Raw genomic sequence first — 16973 nt, 5'->3', positions numbered from 1 at the left:
TTTTTCCCTTGTGTATTTATAATCTCCTGCTCCAGTAATTAGAAATATGACTCCATATTAGTTCATTTTCACACTGCTATAAAGAAATACTGGAGACTGGGCAATTTATGAAGAAAAGAGTTTTAACTGACTCACAGTTCCACATGGCTGGGAAGCCTCAGGAAACTTATAATTATGGCAGAAGGCAAAGGGGAAGCAGGCACAATTTTCTCATGGTGGCAGGAGAGACAGAGATAGGGAGGAAGTGCCACTTTTAAACCATTGGATCGCATGAGAACTCACTCACTATCACAGAAATCCACCCCCACGATCCAATCACCTCTCACCAGGTCTCTCCTGTGACACATGGGGATTACAATTCAACATGAGATTTGGGTGGGGACAAAAATCCAAACCATATCAGATTCCTACCATCTTCTTCCACTTTATTATTCAATTTTTCTATACATATGTGGTGGTTTTAGAATTGTTAATGCCTATGCCATGGAAAATAATGTTATCAACCAGAGTGTAATTTTTTCTCTTTCTTTTTTTGAGACAGAGTCTTGCTCTGTTACCCAGGCTGGAGTGCAGTGGCATGATCTTGGGTCACTGCAACCTCTGCCTCCTGGGTTCAAACAATTCTACCTTGTCCTCCTAAGTAGCTGGGATTACAGGCAAGTGTCATCATGCCTGGCTAATTTTTGTATTTCACCATGTTGTCTAGGCTGGTCTTGAACTTCTGACCTCAAGTGATCCTCCTACCTTTGCCTTCCAAAGTGCTGGGATTACAGGCATGAGGCACTACACACAGCCCAGAGTGCAATTTTTATGTATACTTTATTTTGCCTTCAGTCTAATACTCTCTGCTTATATCTAAAGTTATTTATATCAGTGCTTTATCTGCCACTCCATTTGGTGAGGTTGTTTTATGTATTTGTAGTATAGTCATGTTGTTTTATTACATTTAGTATTTTATCCTGGAATTCCCTCAACCCCTAAATGACTTTTTAAGCATCGGCATACATAAAAGTTAACACTTTGTACAGTAAAGTTCTGTAAGTTTTAACAGATGCTTAATTCCTATACTCACTATTAGATTGTCATACAGAACACTTTTAACACCCTAAAAATACCTTTGAGATTCACCTATTCTAACCACTGTCCCCTGAATGCCTGGCAACCAATAATAGGTTTACTCTCTCAAGTTTTATCATTCCATAATGTTATATAAATTGGAATCATACAGTATGCAGTGTTTTCAGACTGGTTTATTTCCCTAACAATATGCCTTTAAGGTTAATCTATGTCTTTATTTGACTTTATAGTGCATTTCTTTTTGTTGGTGAATACTATGCCATTACACAGATAACCAGAGTTGGTTTATCTATTCACCTATTATTGTGGGACAGCTTGGTTTCATCCAGTTGTTGACTCTTATGAATAAAGTTACTATAAACATTAATGGAAGGTGTTTGTGTGAACATACATTTCAAATCAATCGGGTAAATATATAAGAGCACACCTGTGAAACTGTACAGTAAGACTATGTTTAGCTTTATAAGAAACTTTCAAGCCATTTTCTATAGTCATACCATTTTTTTATCTCTACCAGCAATAAATGAGAGCTCTTATAGTTCTGAATCCTCACAAATATTTATATTGTCAGTGTTTTTAGATTTCAGTCATTCTGACAGATATGTATTATTATCTCAATGTTGTCTTAGTTTTCAATTTTCTGATGGCAAATGATATTGAGCCTGTGGGGAAGGAAAAAGTGTAATATTTCTACAAGTAAAGAGAACATTAAAGTCTTGGACAACAGTCTAGGACAGGGAATGCCAAACTTTTTCTGTAAAGGATCAGATAGATACTTATACTTCTGGCTTTATGGGCCAGATGATCTCTGTCATAGCTACTTGTCTTTGCTTTTGTTGTTCAAAACACTCATAGACCATACATAAATGAATGAGTTGATTAAACTGTAAAATTCATTTACAAAAATAGGCATTTTGTAAATGAAAAAATTTTCACTTACAAAAATTTACAAATTTGGCCCATGGACTTCGTTTACAGACCGCTGGTTTAGAACAATAATGTAAGCAAAGTTGAAGGGGAAGAAATTTACAAATGCTGTTTTTGAAATAACTACATAGGATATGTTGGCTAGGATAATGGTTTTGGGTAGGAGAAAATAAAGAGTAAGATTGAAGAGAAATCTGTGAACTGATAGTGTAAATTCTTGAGAAAACTTGAGAGCATAGAATTTATTATGTTAACAAACAACATTCAAATATAATTAATTAAATATTTATTATTAAATAATAATATAACAATGTAAAGGGCATGTTAAAAACTGACCATAATATAATTTCTTTAATGCCATGACTCTGTGCATTTTTGCATGTTCCCTGTGTGTTCCCAGAGCTTTCTGACTTTCTCATACTGCCTTACAGTAATCTGTTTATAGGCCACGTGATCCCCTGCATGGAGACTGAGAGCTTCTAGAAGGCAGAGTTTAACTGTTTCTGTATTCCCTGATACTGAACACAGCATCTAGTACTTTAAAAAATTAAAATAAAATTCATATATAAATATATACAAATATGTAGGTTAAAATGTATATATACATATTACCTATGCTCCTTAAAATGGAGTTATCTTGATAAATCCATCATAAGTCAAAAATATTGTATGTCAAAACATATTTAATACCCTGTCAGTCCATCAAAAGTAAAAAAATCACAAGTTGAACTATTTTAAGTCCAGATGCTTTTTGACATACAAGGGGGTTACAACCCACCCCAAAAAATCTATCATAAAGTCCAAAAATGGTAAGTCAAACCATGGGGATCATCATATATATACATGTCTATATATACATATTTATGCAAATATGTATAGTTCTTTTACAGGAGCATTGCCTACTTACGGTTAAAAACTAGCAATAAAGAAATATACATAATCGGCCGGGCGCGATGGCTCAAGCCTGTAATCCCAGCACTTTGGGAGGCCGAGACGGGTGGATCATGAGGTCAGAAGATCGAGATCATCCTGGCGAACAGGGTGAAACCCCGTCTCTACTAAAAAATACAAAAACTAGCCGGGCGAGGTGGCGGGCGCCTGTAGTTCCAACTACTCGGGAGGCTGAGGCAGGAGAATGGCGTGAACCTGGGAGGCGGAGCTTGCAGTGAGCTGAGATCTGGCCACTGCACTCTAGCCTGGGCGACAGAGCGAGACTCCGTCTCAAAAAAAAAAAAAAAGAAATATACATAATCAAAAGTATAAAAAGGTCTTCATACCACAAAGACAATGTTATTAAGAATTTATATATACTCGGGCCGGGCGCGGTGGCTCAAGCCTGTAATCCCAGCACTTTGGGAGGCCGAGACGGGCAGATCACGAGGTCAGGAGATCGAGACCATCCTGGCTAACATGGTGAAACCCCGTCTCTACTAAAAAATACAAAAACTAGCCGGGCGAGGTGGCGGGCGCCTGTAGTTCCAACTACTCGGGAGGCTGAGGCAGGAGAATGGCGTGAACCTGGGAGGCGGAGCTTGCAGTGAGCTGAGATCTGGCCACTGCACTCTAGCCTGGGCGACAGAGCGAGACTCCGTCTCAAAAAAAAAAAAAAAAAAAAGAAATATACATAATCAAAAGTATAAAAAGGTCTTCATACCACAAAGACAATGTTATTAAGAATTTATATATACTCGGGCCGGGCGCGGTGGCTCAAGCCTGTAATCCCAGCACTTTGGGAGGCCGAGACGGGCAGATCACGAGGTCAGGAGATCGAGACCATCCTGGCTAACATGGTGAAACCCCGTCTCTACTAAAAAATACAAAAAACTAGCCGGGTGAGGTGGCGGGCGCCTGTAGTCCCAGCTACTCGGGAGGCTGAGGCAGGAGAATGGCGTAAACCTGGGAGGCGGAGCTTGCAGTGAGCTGAGATCCGGCCACTGCACTCCAGCCTGGGCGACAGAGCGAGACTCCGTCTCAAAAAAAAAAAAAAAAAAGAATTTATATATACTCTGAAACACTATTTTCTGTTCATCCTAACTTCCTGTCCATATAATATTAAAAAATATGCTAAGCAAATTTTACACAAAGTATATTTTGCGTGTTTGAGTTCAATATAGCATAGTAAGCATAATTCATGTTATCAAATAGTGAGTGTAATTATTTTTCTCATGTCTGCATCAAAATTCATTGAACTGATAAGCCCTAATTAACTTAATGATTCTTCTATTATACAGCATTTAGTTTCCTTCCAATTGTTAAAATTATTAATAAAGCTTCAATAAGAGTCTTTAAGGCTATAGCTATAAATAAATTGAATTAGTATTTTAAAATACATTTCCAAGAATAAGATTACTGAATCCAAATATATATATACCAAGTTATATCACCACCAGTTATGCAAATGTGACTACCTTATAGTCATGTCAACATTGCATATATATGTATATATACAACACAAATGTACACAAATATATATATTTAAATAGATTAATTTATTTAAGTAAAATTATACCTGATTATTGCTTCTTCTTCTTGTGCTTATTTGATTAATAATTTATACTATTTTATAATGAATTGATTTCCTACTTGTGTTTTTTATATCATTATCCCATTTCTTTATTGCTGTCTTAATGTTCATATAAATGTGAATGGACTCTTCATACACTACAGTGTTAACCCTTTTTATATCCGTGATTAAGATTTTTACCATTTGACATCCCTTAAGTGATGTTTTTATTATATTCCTTAAAGACTTTTACATTGTATTCTTATTGTATGTTTCTGAATAGTGATTTGGTGTATTCCTGACCTACTTCCTCACTAATTTGATAGTAGGGGACTATAAATTTATTTTCAATTGTTTGAGTTTTTGTTTGTTAGATTGTTGTTTATAGATATATTGTTATATTACTTTAAATATACATAGCAGTCAGGAAAAATACTCTGTGATATTTCTGATTTTATGTATTAATCTAATCTTATGTTTAGACTATTATATGACTATTATATGACCAAACACCATTTGGTCACTAACGGTAATGTCTATTAATTATCTTATTATGTAGGAGAATATTGTTAATTTGATTTTTGTGTGATTTTACCACTTTGATCAATCAGAATAATAAGAGAACTAAAATAGTCAAAATCTTTCACTTCAATTGTCTTTTCATATATATTTTTAATTATCCATTTATTCCTCTTTTATGCACATTTAGCATTGTTTGGTATAACTAGATGTAATGTTTCTATGTTTTAATTGGTGCTTATTTTCTACTCATGATATTATTGTAAAATATATAAACCACAAATTTTGGAACATGGAATTGAAAGTTCTAAATATATTTACCCCTAGAGAAGACCAGTGTTAACCATTTGGCATACAGTTCTTTATTTCTCTTTCTTTTAAATGTACATAGTAATGTTTGTAGAGCTACATCTTTGTTTTTACAAATAAAACTGGGTCTATATTCAACATGCTCATTTCTTTTAATTGCAGTAAAATTTATATATGTACAATGTGCAAATCTTAAAAGTATAATCCTGTGCATATTGAATGTCTATGCAACCACGTAACCAATATTCCTGTAAAGATTTACAGTCAACTGACTTTTAACAAAAGTGCCATAATTTCAACAGGTTCACTTGTGGCAAATAAATCTCTCTCCACATACTCTAATTTGTACTAACATAGATAATATTGCCTATGCTTAAATTCCATGTAAATAATATTATACAATATGTATACATTTGATCTGATTTCTTTCACTCCAATGTTGTTTTCAAGATGCATATATATTGTATGTAGCATGTGTCAGAAACTCATTTTTCCTATTGTTGGAAATGATTACACCATTGATATAAAATGATATTTGTCCATTGCTCTGACAAAGGATATGTGAGTTGTTTCTAAGTTGTTGTGTTTTTTTTTATTTTTTATTTTTTTTGAGACAGGCTCTCACTCTGTCATCCAGGCTGGAGTATAGTGGTGCTATCTTGGCTCACTGCAACCTCTTCCTCCCGGGTCCAAGCAATTCTCCTGCCTCAGCCTCCTAAGTAGCTGAGACTACAGGCGCCTGCTACCACGCCCGGCTAATTTTTGTAATTTTTGTAGAGACAGGGTTTTACCATGTTGGCCAGGCTGGTCTCAAACTCCTGACCTCAAGCAATCCATCCACCTTGGCCTCCCAAAGTGCTGGGATTATAGGCTCTAAGTTTGGCTATCAAAATCATTAGGAAAAAAGTAACTGCCAAAATATTTTTCATAATGATCATAACATGTTACCCTTTCATCTCCAACATGTAAGTATTCTCTTGTTCCACATCCAAGACAACTTTTGGTATTGGCAATTATTTTATTATAATTATAGGAAGATACATATAGCATAATATTTACCATTAGTGACATTTAGTACATTCACAATGTTGTATAACTATTGGTGCTATCTAGTGCCAGAGTATCTTCATTATTCCAAAGGAAAACCCCATACCCATTAATGAGTAACTTTGTCTCCTTCCCACTCTAGATAACAATCAATTTGTTTTCTGTTTCTGTGTAATTTTGGCAGTTTCTAATTTTAGCTCTTCTAATAATGAAGTGACAGCTTTAAATTTTCCTTTTTTTTTTTTTGGTGAATAATGATGTTAAATATCCTTTCTTATGCATATTGGCCATCGTATATGTACTTGTATAAACCATCTGAGTAGTTCAATTAGTTTGGATACAAGTTACAGGGCAGGTCAAATATATCAGGGGTCCTCAAATGCTGGGCCACAGACCAGTTCGTGACCTGTTAGCAACTCGGCCACACAGCAGAAGGTGAGCCATGGAGGAGCGAAGCTTCATCTGTATTTACAACTGCTCCCTATCATTCGCATCACTACCTGAGTTCCACCTCCTGTTAGATCAGCAGCAACATTAGATTCTCATAGGATCGTGAACCCTATTGTGAACTGTACATGCAAAGGATCTAGGTTGAATGGTCCTTATGAGAATCTAATGCCTGATGATCTGTCAGTCTCCCATCACCCCCAGATAGTTGCAGGAAGAAAAACTCAGGTCTCCTATGGATTCTACAATATGGTGAGTTATATAATTATTTCATTATGTATTATACCATAATAATAATAGAAATAAAGTACACAATAAATATAATATGTTTGAATCATCCCAAAACCATTCCCCCACTGCCCAGGTCTGTGGAAAAATTATCTTCCACAAAACCGGTCACTGGTGCCAAAAAGGTTGGGGACCACTGAAATATATGTATTGAGACTACTATCTCTAAGTTTGTACCTTATACACATTTTTCATTTCTTCTGATGAACAAAAATTTTAATTTTGATATAGTCTAATTTTTCCCTTTTTAAGATTGCTTTTTGTGTCTTCTCTAAGAAATGTTTGCCCATCCCAAGATCATGAGGATATTCTACATTTCCTTCTAGAATTAAGAATTATTTCATATACAGATTTTAAAATCTCACAACATTGTTAAAATATTGATACTAGCCAAAGTGATCTATAGATTCAATGCAATTCTTATCAAAACATCTATGATATTTTCACAGAAGTAGAAAAAAATTCTAAAATTGATATGGAATCACAAAAGACCCTGAGGAGCCAATGCAAATTTGAGTAAAAATAACAAAGCTAGAGGCATCACATGGCCTGGCTTCAAAATACACTACAAAGCTATATAACCAAAATAGCATAGTCCTGGCTTGAAAATAGACACATAAACCAATGGGACACAATAAGGAACCTAAAAATAAATCCATAGATTTACAGCCAACTGACTTTTAACAAAGGAGCAAATAATACACAATAGAGAAAGTAGAGTGGCTTCAATAAATGGTGTTGGAAAAACTGGAAATGCACCTGAAGAAGAATGAGATCAAACCTTTATCTTACACCATATACAAAAATCAACTCAAAAAAGATGTCTTACATTTAAGAGCCAAAGCTGTAAGGCTATTAGAATAAAACATAGCTGAAAAGCTCCATGACATGTGTCTGGGCAATGATTTTTTGTATAAGATCCCAAAAGCATAGGCAACAAAAGCAAAAATAGACAAATGGGATGAACTAAAAAGATTCTGCACAGCAAAGGAAACAATCAACTGAGTGAAAAGACAGCCTATACAATGTGAGAAAATATAAGCCATACATAAGATAAGTGGTTAATATTCAAAATATAGAAAAAACTCAATTCAATAGCAAGAAAACAAATAACCTGATTTTAAAGTGGGCAAAGATCCTGAACAGACATTTTTCAAAAGAGGATACACAAACGTCCAACAGCTATTTGGAAAAAATGCTCGTCATCAGGAAAATAGAAATTAAATTCATAGTGAAATATTACCTTTCTCCAGGTAGAACAGCTATTATCTAAAAGACAAAAGATAAAAAATGTTGGAGAGGACACTGAGAAATGGGAATTCATGCACACTGTTGGTGAGAATATAAATTAACACAGTCATTATGGATAACAATAGGCAAGTTCCTCAATAAACCAAAATTAGAATGAACATATATAATCCAGCAATCCCAAATGGGTATTTATCCAAAGGAAATAAAATAATCATGTTGTAGATATAACTGCACTCCTATGTTTATTGCATCATTATTCACTATAGCCAACATATGGAATCAACCTAAAATGTCTATCAACAGATTAATGAAGAAACTATGGTGTACATACACAATGGAATACTATTTAGCAAAGAAAAAGAAGAAAATTTTCTCATTTGGGGCAACATTGATGAACCTGGAGGACATTATGTTAAGTGAAATAAGCCAGACACAGAAAAACAAATATTGTATGATTGCATATGTACGTTGATTCTAAAAAAGTAGAACTCATAGAAGTAGAGAGTAGAATGGTGATTAACAGGGACTTGGATGGTGGTGGGAGAGGAAGTTTGGAAGATGTTAGTCAAAAGTTACAAACTTTTAGGAAGATAGAAGGAGTAAGTTCAAGCGATATATTGTACAGCATGGTGACTATAGTTAAGAACAATGTGTTATATTTTGTATTCTAATTTTTTAAATTATGTATTGTACTCTCGAAAAATTTTAAGAGAGGTCTTATGTTTTAACCACAAAAATTATAACTATGTGAGGTAATGTATATTTTAGTTTGATTTAGCCATTCCACAATGTATACATTTTTCAAAATATAATGTTCACAGAAAATATACAATCTGTCAGTTTCAAAATAAAATGAAACTTACAATAGTGTAGTTCCAATTACTCCATTCTCTTCATTGTTATATGATTTACCTCTACAAAGGTTACAAACTTTACAATAATACACTTTATTTTTTGGTCAATTGACTTTTGAAGAAATCAAGAGAAGAAAAAAAAATTCCTTCATATTTACCCACATATTGGTGATCTTCATTCTTTCTGCAGATCTGAAATTCCATCTGGTATCAGTAACTTTCAGTCTAAAATATTTGCTTTAGCATATTTTGAAGTGTATGTTCATTAGTAACTAATTCTCTCATCTTTTGTTTATCTGGAAATTTTAATTTTCATCCTCATTTTTGAGAGATATTTACAGTACATATGACATTTTGGGGTTTTGAATGTTTTGTTAGTATTTTATTTAATACTTTAAAGATATCATTACATAGTGGTACCACATAGACAATATCACCCCACTATCTTCTAGCCTCCATTTTTTCCCACCAATCAAAGTCTGCTGTCATGACATTCATATTTTTCTATATTCAATGTATCTTTTCCTTTATATTTCATTTTCAAAAATTGACTAAGATAAAGTATGTAGGGTTTTCTTTGTAATTATCCTTCTTAGAGTTCACCAAGCTTATTTATTGAAATTTGCCCTGAATTTAGAGAAATTTCAGATATTATTTCTTCAAATATATTTTTCTTTCCCATTCTCTCTCTGTTTTCTTCCTTGGACTCCAGCATGCAATGATAAACTGCTTGACATTGCCTTATGGTTACTGAGGCTGTATTCCTTTGTTTTTCAACCTTTCTTTACTTGATCTTGTCACGGAATTATTTTTGTCTGTCTTTGATTTCTGACCTTTTATTTTTTAGTCTCAAATTTGTTGTTATATTCATTTAGAACATTTTAAAATTGTCAGATATAACTTTTAGTATTAAAATTTTCATTTGGTTCTTGTTTGTGTTTCCTATTTATTTAGATTTTCTATGTATTAGTTCTTTATATGTTTTATGTAACTCACCGAACATATTACTACTAGTTATACTGAAGTCTTTGTCTGCTAATTCCAACATCTAGGTCATCCTGAAGGTCTGTTTTTGTTAACTGCTGCCTTCATTTCTGGCCACATACTCTTGTTTCTTTATATTTCTAATAATAATTGTTTTAAATTATATTCTGGACATTGTAGTTGATGTGCTGTAGAGAATCTGAATGTTGTCTTCCTTAAAGAGTATTACATTTTGTTTATTTGGGCAAATCAATTACTGTAACACTACTTTATCAATTACACAAATTGATAAGCCACAAATTTGTCTATGAGACTCCTAGTAAACAGAGGAAAGAAGAAAAGTGAACACAGTATCAATATTGCTAAAAGAAAATCCATATATTTAGGAGAGATAATTATTTTTGACTTGCTAGAATGGTGTGTCTGTGTGTGTTGTTTTATTTTTCCTTCTTTGTGCATATTCTCCACAGCTCTCAGCCAAGTACATAAAGGGAGCTCTATCAGAGTTCTATGCCCATCTCTCTGTCCAGCTGTCTCCTCTTTGGTACCCTATCCAGTACATTCCAGCCACCTCAGCAGCATTTCCAACATCTGCCTCTTCAACTTACCAAGACTTCTGTGCTCTCCTTGGTTTCTATATCCTTGTAGCAACATCTAGAAAGAGACCACAGGTAGAAAGAAAGGGTAAATGTGCAGTTCACCTCATGTATCTCTCTTCTCTTGAGAATCAGAGTTTTTCACTTCCGATGCTTAATGCCTGTCGAGTATTTTATCCAGATTTGGAGTTGGTTGTAGAAGAAGGGGAAGTCTAGTACTAATGGGTGAGAGAAGTCTTGACTGGAGAACTTTGATCAGTTTATAATCACTTTGTGTTGCAAAATGATGATAATTTATATTCATAACAATATTGCTGTCTCCATCCTTCAATATTTTTGGTCCAGAGTAACATATTTACCTCATTTTTTAGCCTTGCATATGTTTTCATATTTTTCTATGAAGCATATTGTTTGTTAAAAATCAATTTAGAAAGTGCTTGAAGAGCTGTTAATTATATTCTGTTGCAATAAAATGGTAAAAAATATTGAATATGAGTGGGAAGTTACAAAATTAGGATAACTTTGGAAGTAGTGTTAAAGGGACTGTTATAACAAAAACCTAGTGAAGACAATATAGTGTGTAGGTTACTTCAAGGTCTAAATAAGATAATGACATGGAAATAGAAAAAACTAGATTGTGAGAGATAGGGAGGTTCTGATGACTCAGTGTATGGTATTTCAAAAATCTCTTTTCTATATATGTTACAGAATTGTGAACACTGACATACAATAAAATAGATTACTAAATCAAAGATTCAAAAAATACAATTAAAGTCAAAATGCTCAAATCCTAGACCACATGTTCAAGGACCACAGATTTGCCTATGACATTCCTAGTAAACAAAGAAAAGAAGAAAAGTGATCATGGTATCCATAATGCTAAAAGAAAATCTATATATTTAGGAGAGCATCATTAATTTATTAGAGATAGTTTATTTTTTTCCCACCACTTAAGAGAAATTTCTCTGGTGGGTTCTACCAAAAGTAACATATTTCAGGATATTCTGTGGCAACACCTTTATTTTAACCACAATGATACAGTTTGTTCAAGTCACGGAATTACATATTTTGATGTGTGGGAGTAATGTTCTTTCCTTCACCTTGCTTATCCATTCCAAAAGAAGTATATTCACAAATACTGTGTTTTATTATAAAAAGATTGGGTGGTATAGTGTTCTTGATCTGCAGTCCTTTTCCTTGATATTACTCATCAGTGTTCTTTAACTATTTTTGCATTTTCAATCACAGTAATTCTTTCTTCTACATGTAATTCTGCATAACATGCAGGTATATAACTGAATGAATGAATTAAATAGGAGAAAGAAAAATACACTAGTTCTAGATGATAGCTTTCTGTGTTGGAAACAAAAACCTATTTGTTGCAATAACATACACCTACCAGTGTGCCAGTTGGCCAAGTGAGAGATTTAGGAGCAGTAATCTTCTAGAAAACACTGGATCAAGGCTTATAATTGACCTTTTTGATATTTGTTAGAGTTCAGTCTTCTTGCTTTCTATCTTTCTTTAGACTCCAAATGTTGAATCTATGCTAATCTCAACAGGAACTTTTCAGCCCTAGCCTTTCCAGATATAAGAGATATTTGCATAGTGTGAACTTTATACTGATTCTTAGGATTCCTCAGATAAATGTCATTGATGTATTTAAAAATGAATAAAATTCATCTCATAAAACTGATATGGAAAATTAAAGAAAAAATGTGATTTTCCTTAATTCTAAACTTAAAAGTCACTGTCTTATAATAAGAAAAAATTTAAAACTTTCTATTTCTATATATCTTTGGTCATGATCCTTAAATAAATAATCCTTCACTGGAAAAGAGTAAGAATATTGATTTTGATTATTTTATTTGTCCATGTACTTCCTTCTTTATTTTACTATCTATCACACATGAGTATGAGTTAGCGTCATTATGACAACTCAAATTAGAAACAGCAAAAAGAGATCAGGTAAAAAAGGGGATGAAGGATTTTAGTTTTGGTTGAATTAAATAAATATGATTGCTGAGCCATTTATCTGACTCATTGGTAGGAAGAATTACATGAAAACATTTCCTAAAATGTAAGTAATTTTGAATGTATGATCAATAATCCTACTTTGTCAAGGATTTTTTTTACTATACTACTGGATATTTTATTTGTCACTGGATATCTCTAAATGAGATTATTTTTGAAATTTTAATGTCTGACTCTTTGATAGATATTTGTATTAGCAATATATATAATATTAACTAGGCAACTGTTTTTCCTATTTCCTGGAAGAGTCTATAAACTTTTTTATTTAAAACCATTTAAAAAGCTATTAATCAAATGATCTGGGGATGTAGCTTGTTTTGGTTATAATTCTTTACAAATTATTTACATACTTAATTATTATTGACTCATTTTGTTTTGTTTCTTCTGTCAATTATGGCCATTTATATCTTCCTAGAAAATTACTGATTTAATATGCATGTTTTCTTGTATCATAATAGAATGGTGTTCTAAAAACTTGGTTTCTTGAGATAACTAGATTTGGAAATTGTTAATAGATATGCCAAGAAAAAGTATTTATTAGTAAAGTAGATTAAACAGGCATATAAGTCAGCAATATGCATTCACTATCAATTTTTCTGATTAGCCCTGGAGTCAAAATACCTCCCTATTGTTGTTTACCTCTGGTATTTTTTCAAACAGACAATGAGACTTTTATCACTCATACACAAACATAAATATGCTGTAAAGCAGCGTTCTGTGCAATAATGATTTAGAAACACTAGCGAAAGGAAGGGAGAGGAGGGGTGGGGTGGGGCGGGCCCGCGGGCGGCCGGATCTGCTCGCAGGCCGCACCCGCCTCTGGCTGGGTGTTCAGATGTTGTTATTCATGAGGACCAATGGGTTGGCGAGACAGTACTACAATCAACATTTAGCAGTCAATTGTTAAATCTTGGGAGTTATTCATCTATTCAGCCTGAAGAATAGGCAGTATACAGTTATAAAGGACGGCAGCAGAAGAAAGTTATGTTAACAGTGGAACAGGCCCAAGATCAACATTATGTGCTTGTATTATGGGGTCCTGGAGCAGCCTGGTACCCTCAACTTCAAAGGAAAAAAGGTTATATTAGGGAATTTAAATATCTTTTTGTTCAGCGCAATTACACACTAGAAAACCTAGAATTGCATACAATGCCTTGGTCATCCTGTGAGTGCTTGTTTGATGATGATATAAGGGCAATTACATTTAAAGCAAAATTTCAAAAAAGTACACCCTCCTTTGTGAAGATACCAGACTTAGCAACCCACCTAGAGGATAAGTGTTCAGGAGTGATTCTAAGTAAAGCCCAGATTTCAGAGCTGGCATTTCCTCAGAAGATAGCTCTAAATGCTCACAGTTCTCTGAAGAGTATTTTCTCTTCTCTTCCCAACATCATATATACTGGCTGTGCAAAATGTGGATTGGAACTAGAAACAGATGAGAACAGGATCTATAAACAGTGTTTTAGCTGCTTGCCATTTACTATGAAGAAAATATACTATAGGCCAGCCTTAATGACTGTAGTTGATGGAAGACATGATGTTTGCATCCATGTAGAATCAAAGCTGATAGAGAAGATTCTTCTCAACATTTCTGCAGACTGCCTCAACAGAGCGATAGTTCCTTCCTCAGAGATCACCTATGGGATGGTCGTGGCAGACCTGTTCCACTCCTTGTTGGCAGTCAGCACAGAACCTTGTGTATTGAAGATTCAGAGCCTTTTTGTGTCAGATGAAAACAGCTATCCATTACAACAAGATTTCTCCCTCCTGGATTTTTATCTTGACATTGTAAAGCATGGAGCCGATGCCCTTCTCTGAGGCCAGAGGAAGAAATTGCAGACATTTCAAGGAAGAAGTACTGAAATGATTTGTCTTTTGAAAGAAATGAATGACAGGACTTTTGCTTTGGATTTTTTATTAAATATATTTTACAAAGAGAATTGCAGTAGATATATAAATTAAAACTTTTTTCTAAGAAAATCCAGTGAGGTTTAAAAAGATTGTTTTTGTTTTTTTGGTTTCTTCCTTTCTTCTGGAGAAATGATCTACCAGTCAAGGCAATATGTAGCTGATCCCTGGGAATTAAAGGTTTGCCCATTTGTTCACTGTGTTTAGCCCCTGCTACATTCCAGGCATTGTACTAAGTATGGGGAACTACATGGAAGACATTTCCTCAGAAACTGCTGCAGTGCTTTTGCTTATCCCTACCTAAAAAACCGTCAATGTGAAATCATTTCCTTGATTATAACTATACATGATAATGGATTAGTTTATATAAACCTATGTTTAGACAAGTTCAAAACAAGCGTGTCTTTCTATAAAAAACATTGAAAATGAAGGAAATGAGATCATGTTTCAATTTATTAAAACAGGGAAGAGCGTTCTGTGGTTAGTTCGTGTCTAGGATTTGAGTGCCTTACTGAATGTATTCACCAGCAAACATATAGCAATCGGTTCTCTCATTGTGATTGTAGAAGCTCGTGTAAAATGGTAGTCATTAATGAGGAAGTATGGAGTGGTACTTACTCTGTAAGTTCAGAGTATGCCAAGTGTTAATATATTATCAAATTGCCTGAAAATAAATTTATGATGACATAAAAAAAAGAAACACTAGCATATACATATAAAAAGTGATCATCCATATTTGTTTATCTTTTATTAATATTGCCTTTGTAATTTCAAAATAGTAAGTGGACATTGCAAAATATGCATAAACGTAAACGTGAATAAAGTTAGTAAAAGTCTTCATTTGTCTCTTTCTTTTTTTTTTTTTTTTTTTTTTTTTTTTTTTTTTGAGACGGAGCCTTGCTCTTTCGCCCGGGCTGGAGTGCAGTGGCCGGATCTCAGCTCACTGCAAGCTCCGCCTCCCGGGTTTTACGCCATTCTCCTGCCTCAGCCTCCCGAGTAGCTGGGACTACAGGTGCCCGCCACCTCACCCGGCTATTTTTTTGTATTTTTAGTAGAGACGGGGTTTCACCGTGTTAGCCAGGATGGTCTCGATCTCCTGACCTCGTGATCCGCCCGTCTCGGCCTCCCAAAGTGCTTGAACCTCATTTTATAAAATTTTGAATAGAATGATTATCTTATTCTTCTTAGTTATTAGGTAGTATATAATTTAATCATATAAATTGTATGCATTTTTATAGTTTTTAAAGGTTATTTTGATTTTTATTTGAAATTATAATTTAGACTGTTTCTTAACAGTGGATGATTTCTCATTTAAGTTTTTGCTATTAATATTCAGTTTGTTTACCTGTAATTGGAAATTATACCTGGATAAACCTGACTTTTAGGTACTTATGGAAGTATTCTGTGTAGTCTGGTATATAATCAGATTTTATATTATGTAATCTGATGTATAATCAGATGATTTGATGTTTGCAAAAATACATAGTCATGTGTTGTAAAGTAAAATAGTCAACATGAATTCTTATATTAATAACTTATTCATAGGCCAGGCGCGGTGGCTCAAGCCTGTAATCCCAGCACTTTGGGAGGCCGAGACGGGCGGATCACGAGGTCAGGAGATCGAGACCATCCTGGCTAACACTGTGAAACCCCGTCTCTACTAAAAAATACAAAAAACTAGCCGGGCGACGTGGCGGGCGCCTATAGTCCAGCTACTCGGGAGGCTGAGGCAAGAGAATGTCGTGAACCCGGAAGGCGGAGTTTGCAGTGAGCTGAGATGCGGCCACTGCACTCCAGCCCGGGCGACAGAGCAAGACTCCGTCTCAAAAAAAAAAAAAAAGAAAAAAAAAATAATAATAACTTATTCATTACACAATATTCATTCATTTTAAAATTCACATGAAAATACCAAGGTTGAAATTTCCAGTTGATCACATTAAAGAAACAGTAGTATAAAGAAATTAAAGGTGTTTGCAAAGAAATATTATAATTGATAGGGCCGGGCGCGGTGGCTCAAGCCTGTAATCCCAGCACTTTGGGAGGCCGAGACGGGCGGATCACGAGGTCAGGAGATGGAGATCATCCTGGCTAACACAGTGAAACCCCATCTCTACTAAAAAATACAAAAAACTAGCCAGGCAAGGTGGTGGGCGCCTGTAGTCGCAGCTACTCAGGAGGCTGAGGCAGGAGAATGGCGTGAACCCGGGAGGCGGAGCTTGCAGTGAGCTG

The 16973-nt window shown here is 34.5% G+C and overlaps 1 protein-coding gene across 1 annotated transcript; it reads left to right on the top strand.

Annotated features, from left to right (window-relative positions):
* The first annotated feature begins 13663 nt into the window (after positions 1–13663).
* LOC117089697 (shieldin complex subunit 2-like) lies at positions 13664–15435 on the top strand. Its single transcript, XM_033221181.1, has one exon. It carries the CDS (start codon positions 13821–13823, stop codon positions 14652–14654), a length of 834 nt encoding a protein of 277 aa, XP_033077072.1. The 5' UTR covers positions 13664–13820; the 3' UTR covers positions 14655–15435.
* Positions 15436–16973: the final 1538 nt, after the last annotated feature.

Source organism: Trachypithecus francoisi, unplaced genomic scaffold (genome assembly GCF_009764315.1).
Source record: "Trachypithecus francoisi isolate TF-2019V2 unplaced genomic scaffold, Tfra_2.0 Lachesis_group11, whole genome shotgun sequence".
NCBI classification, from domain to species: Eukaryota; Metazoa; Chordata; class Mammalia; order Primates; family Cercopithecidae; genus Trachypithecus; species Trachypithecus francoisi.
The sequence above is the reverse complement of the archived record's forward strand: the minus strand, read 5'-3'. Positions and strand labels throughout refer to the sequence as shown.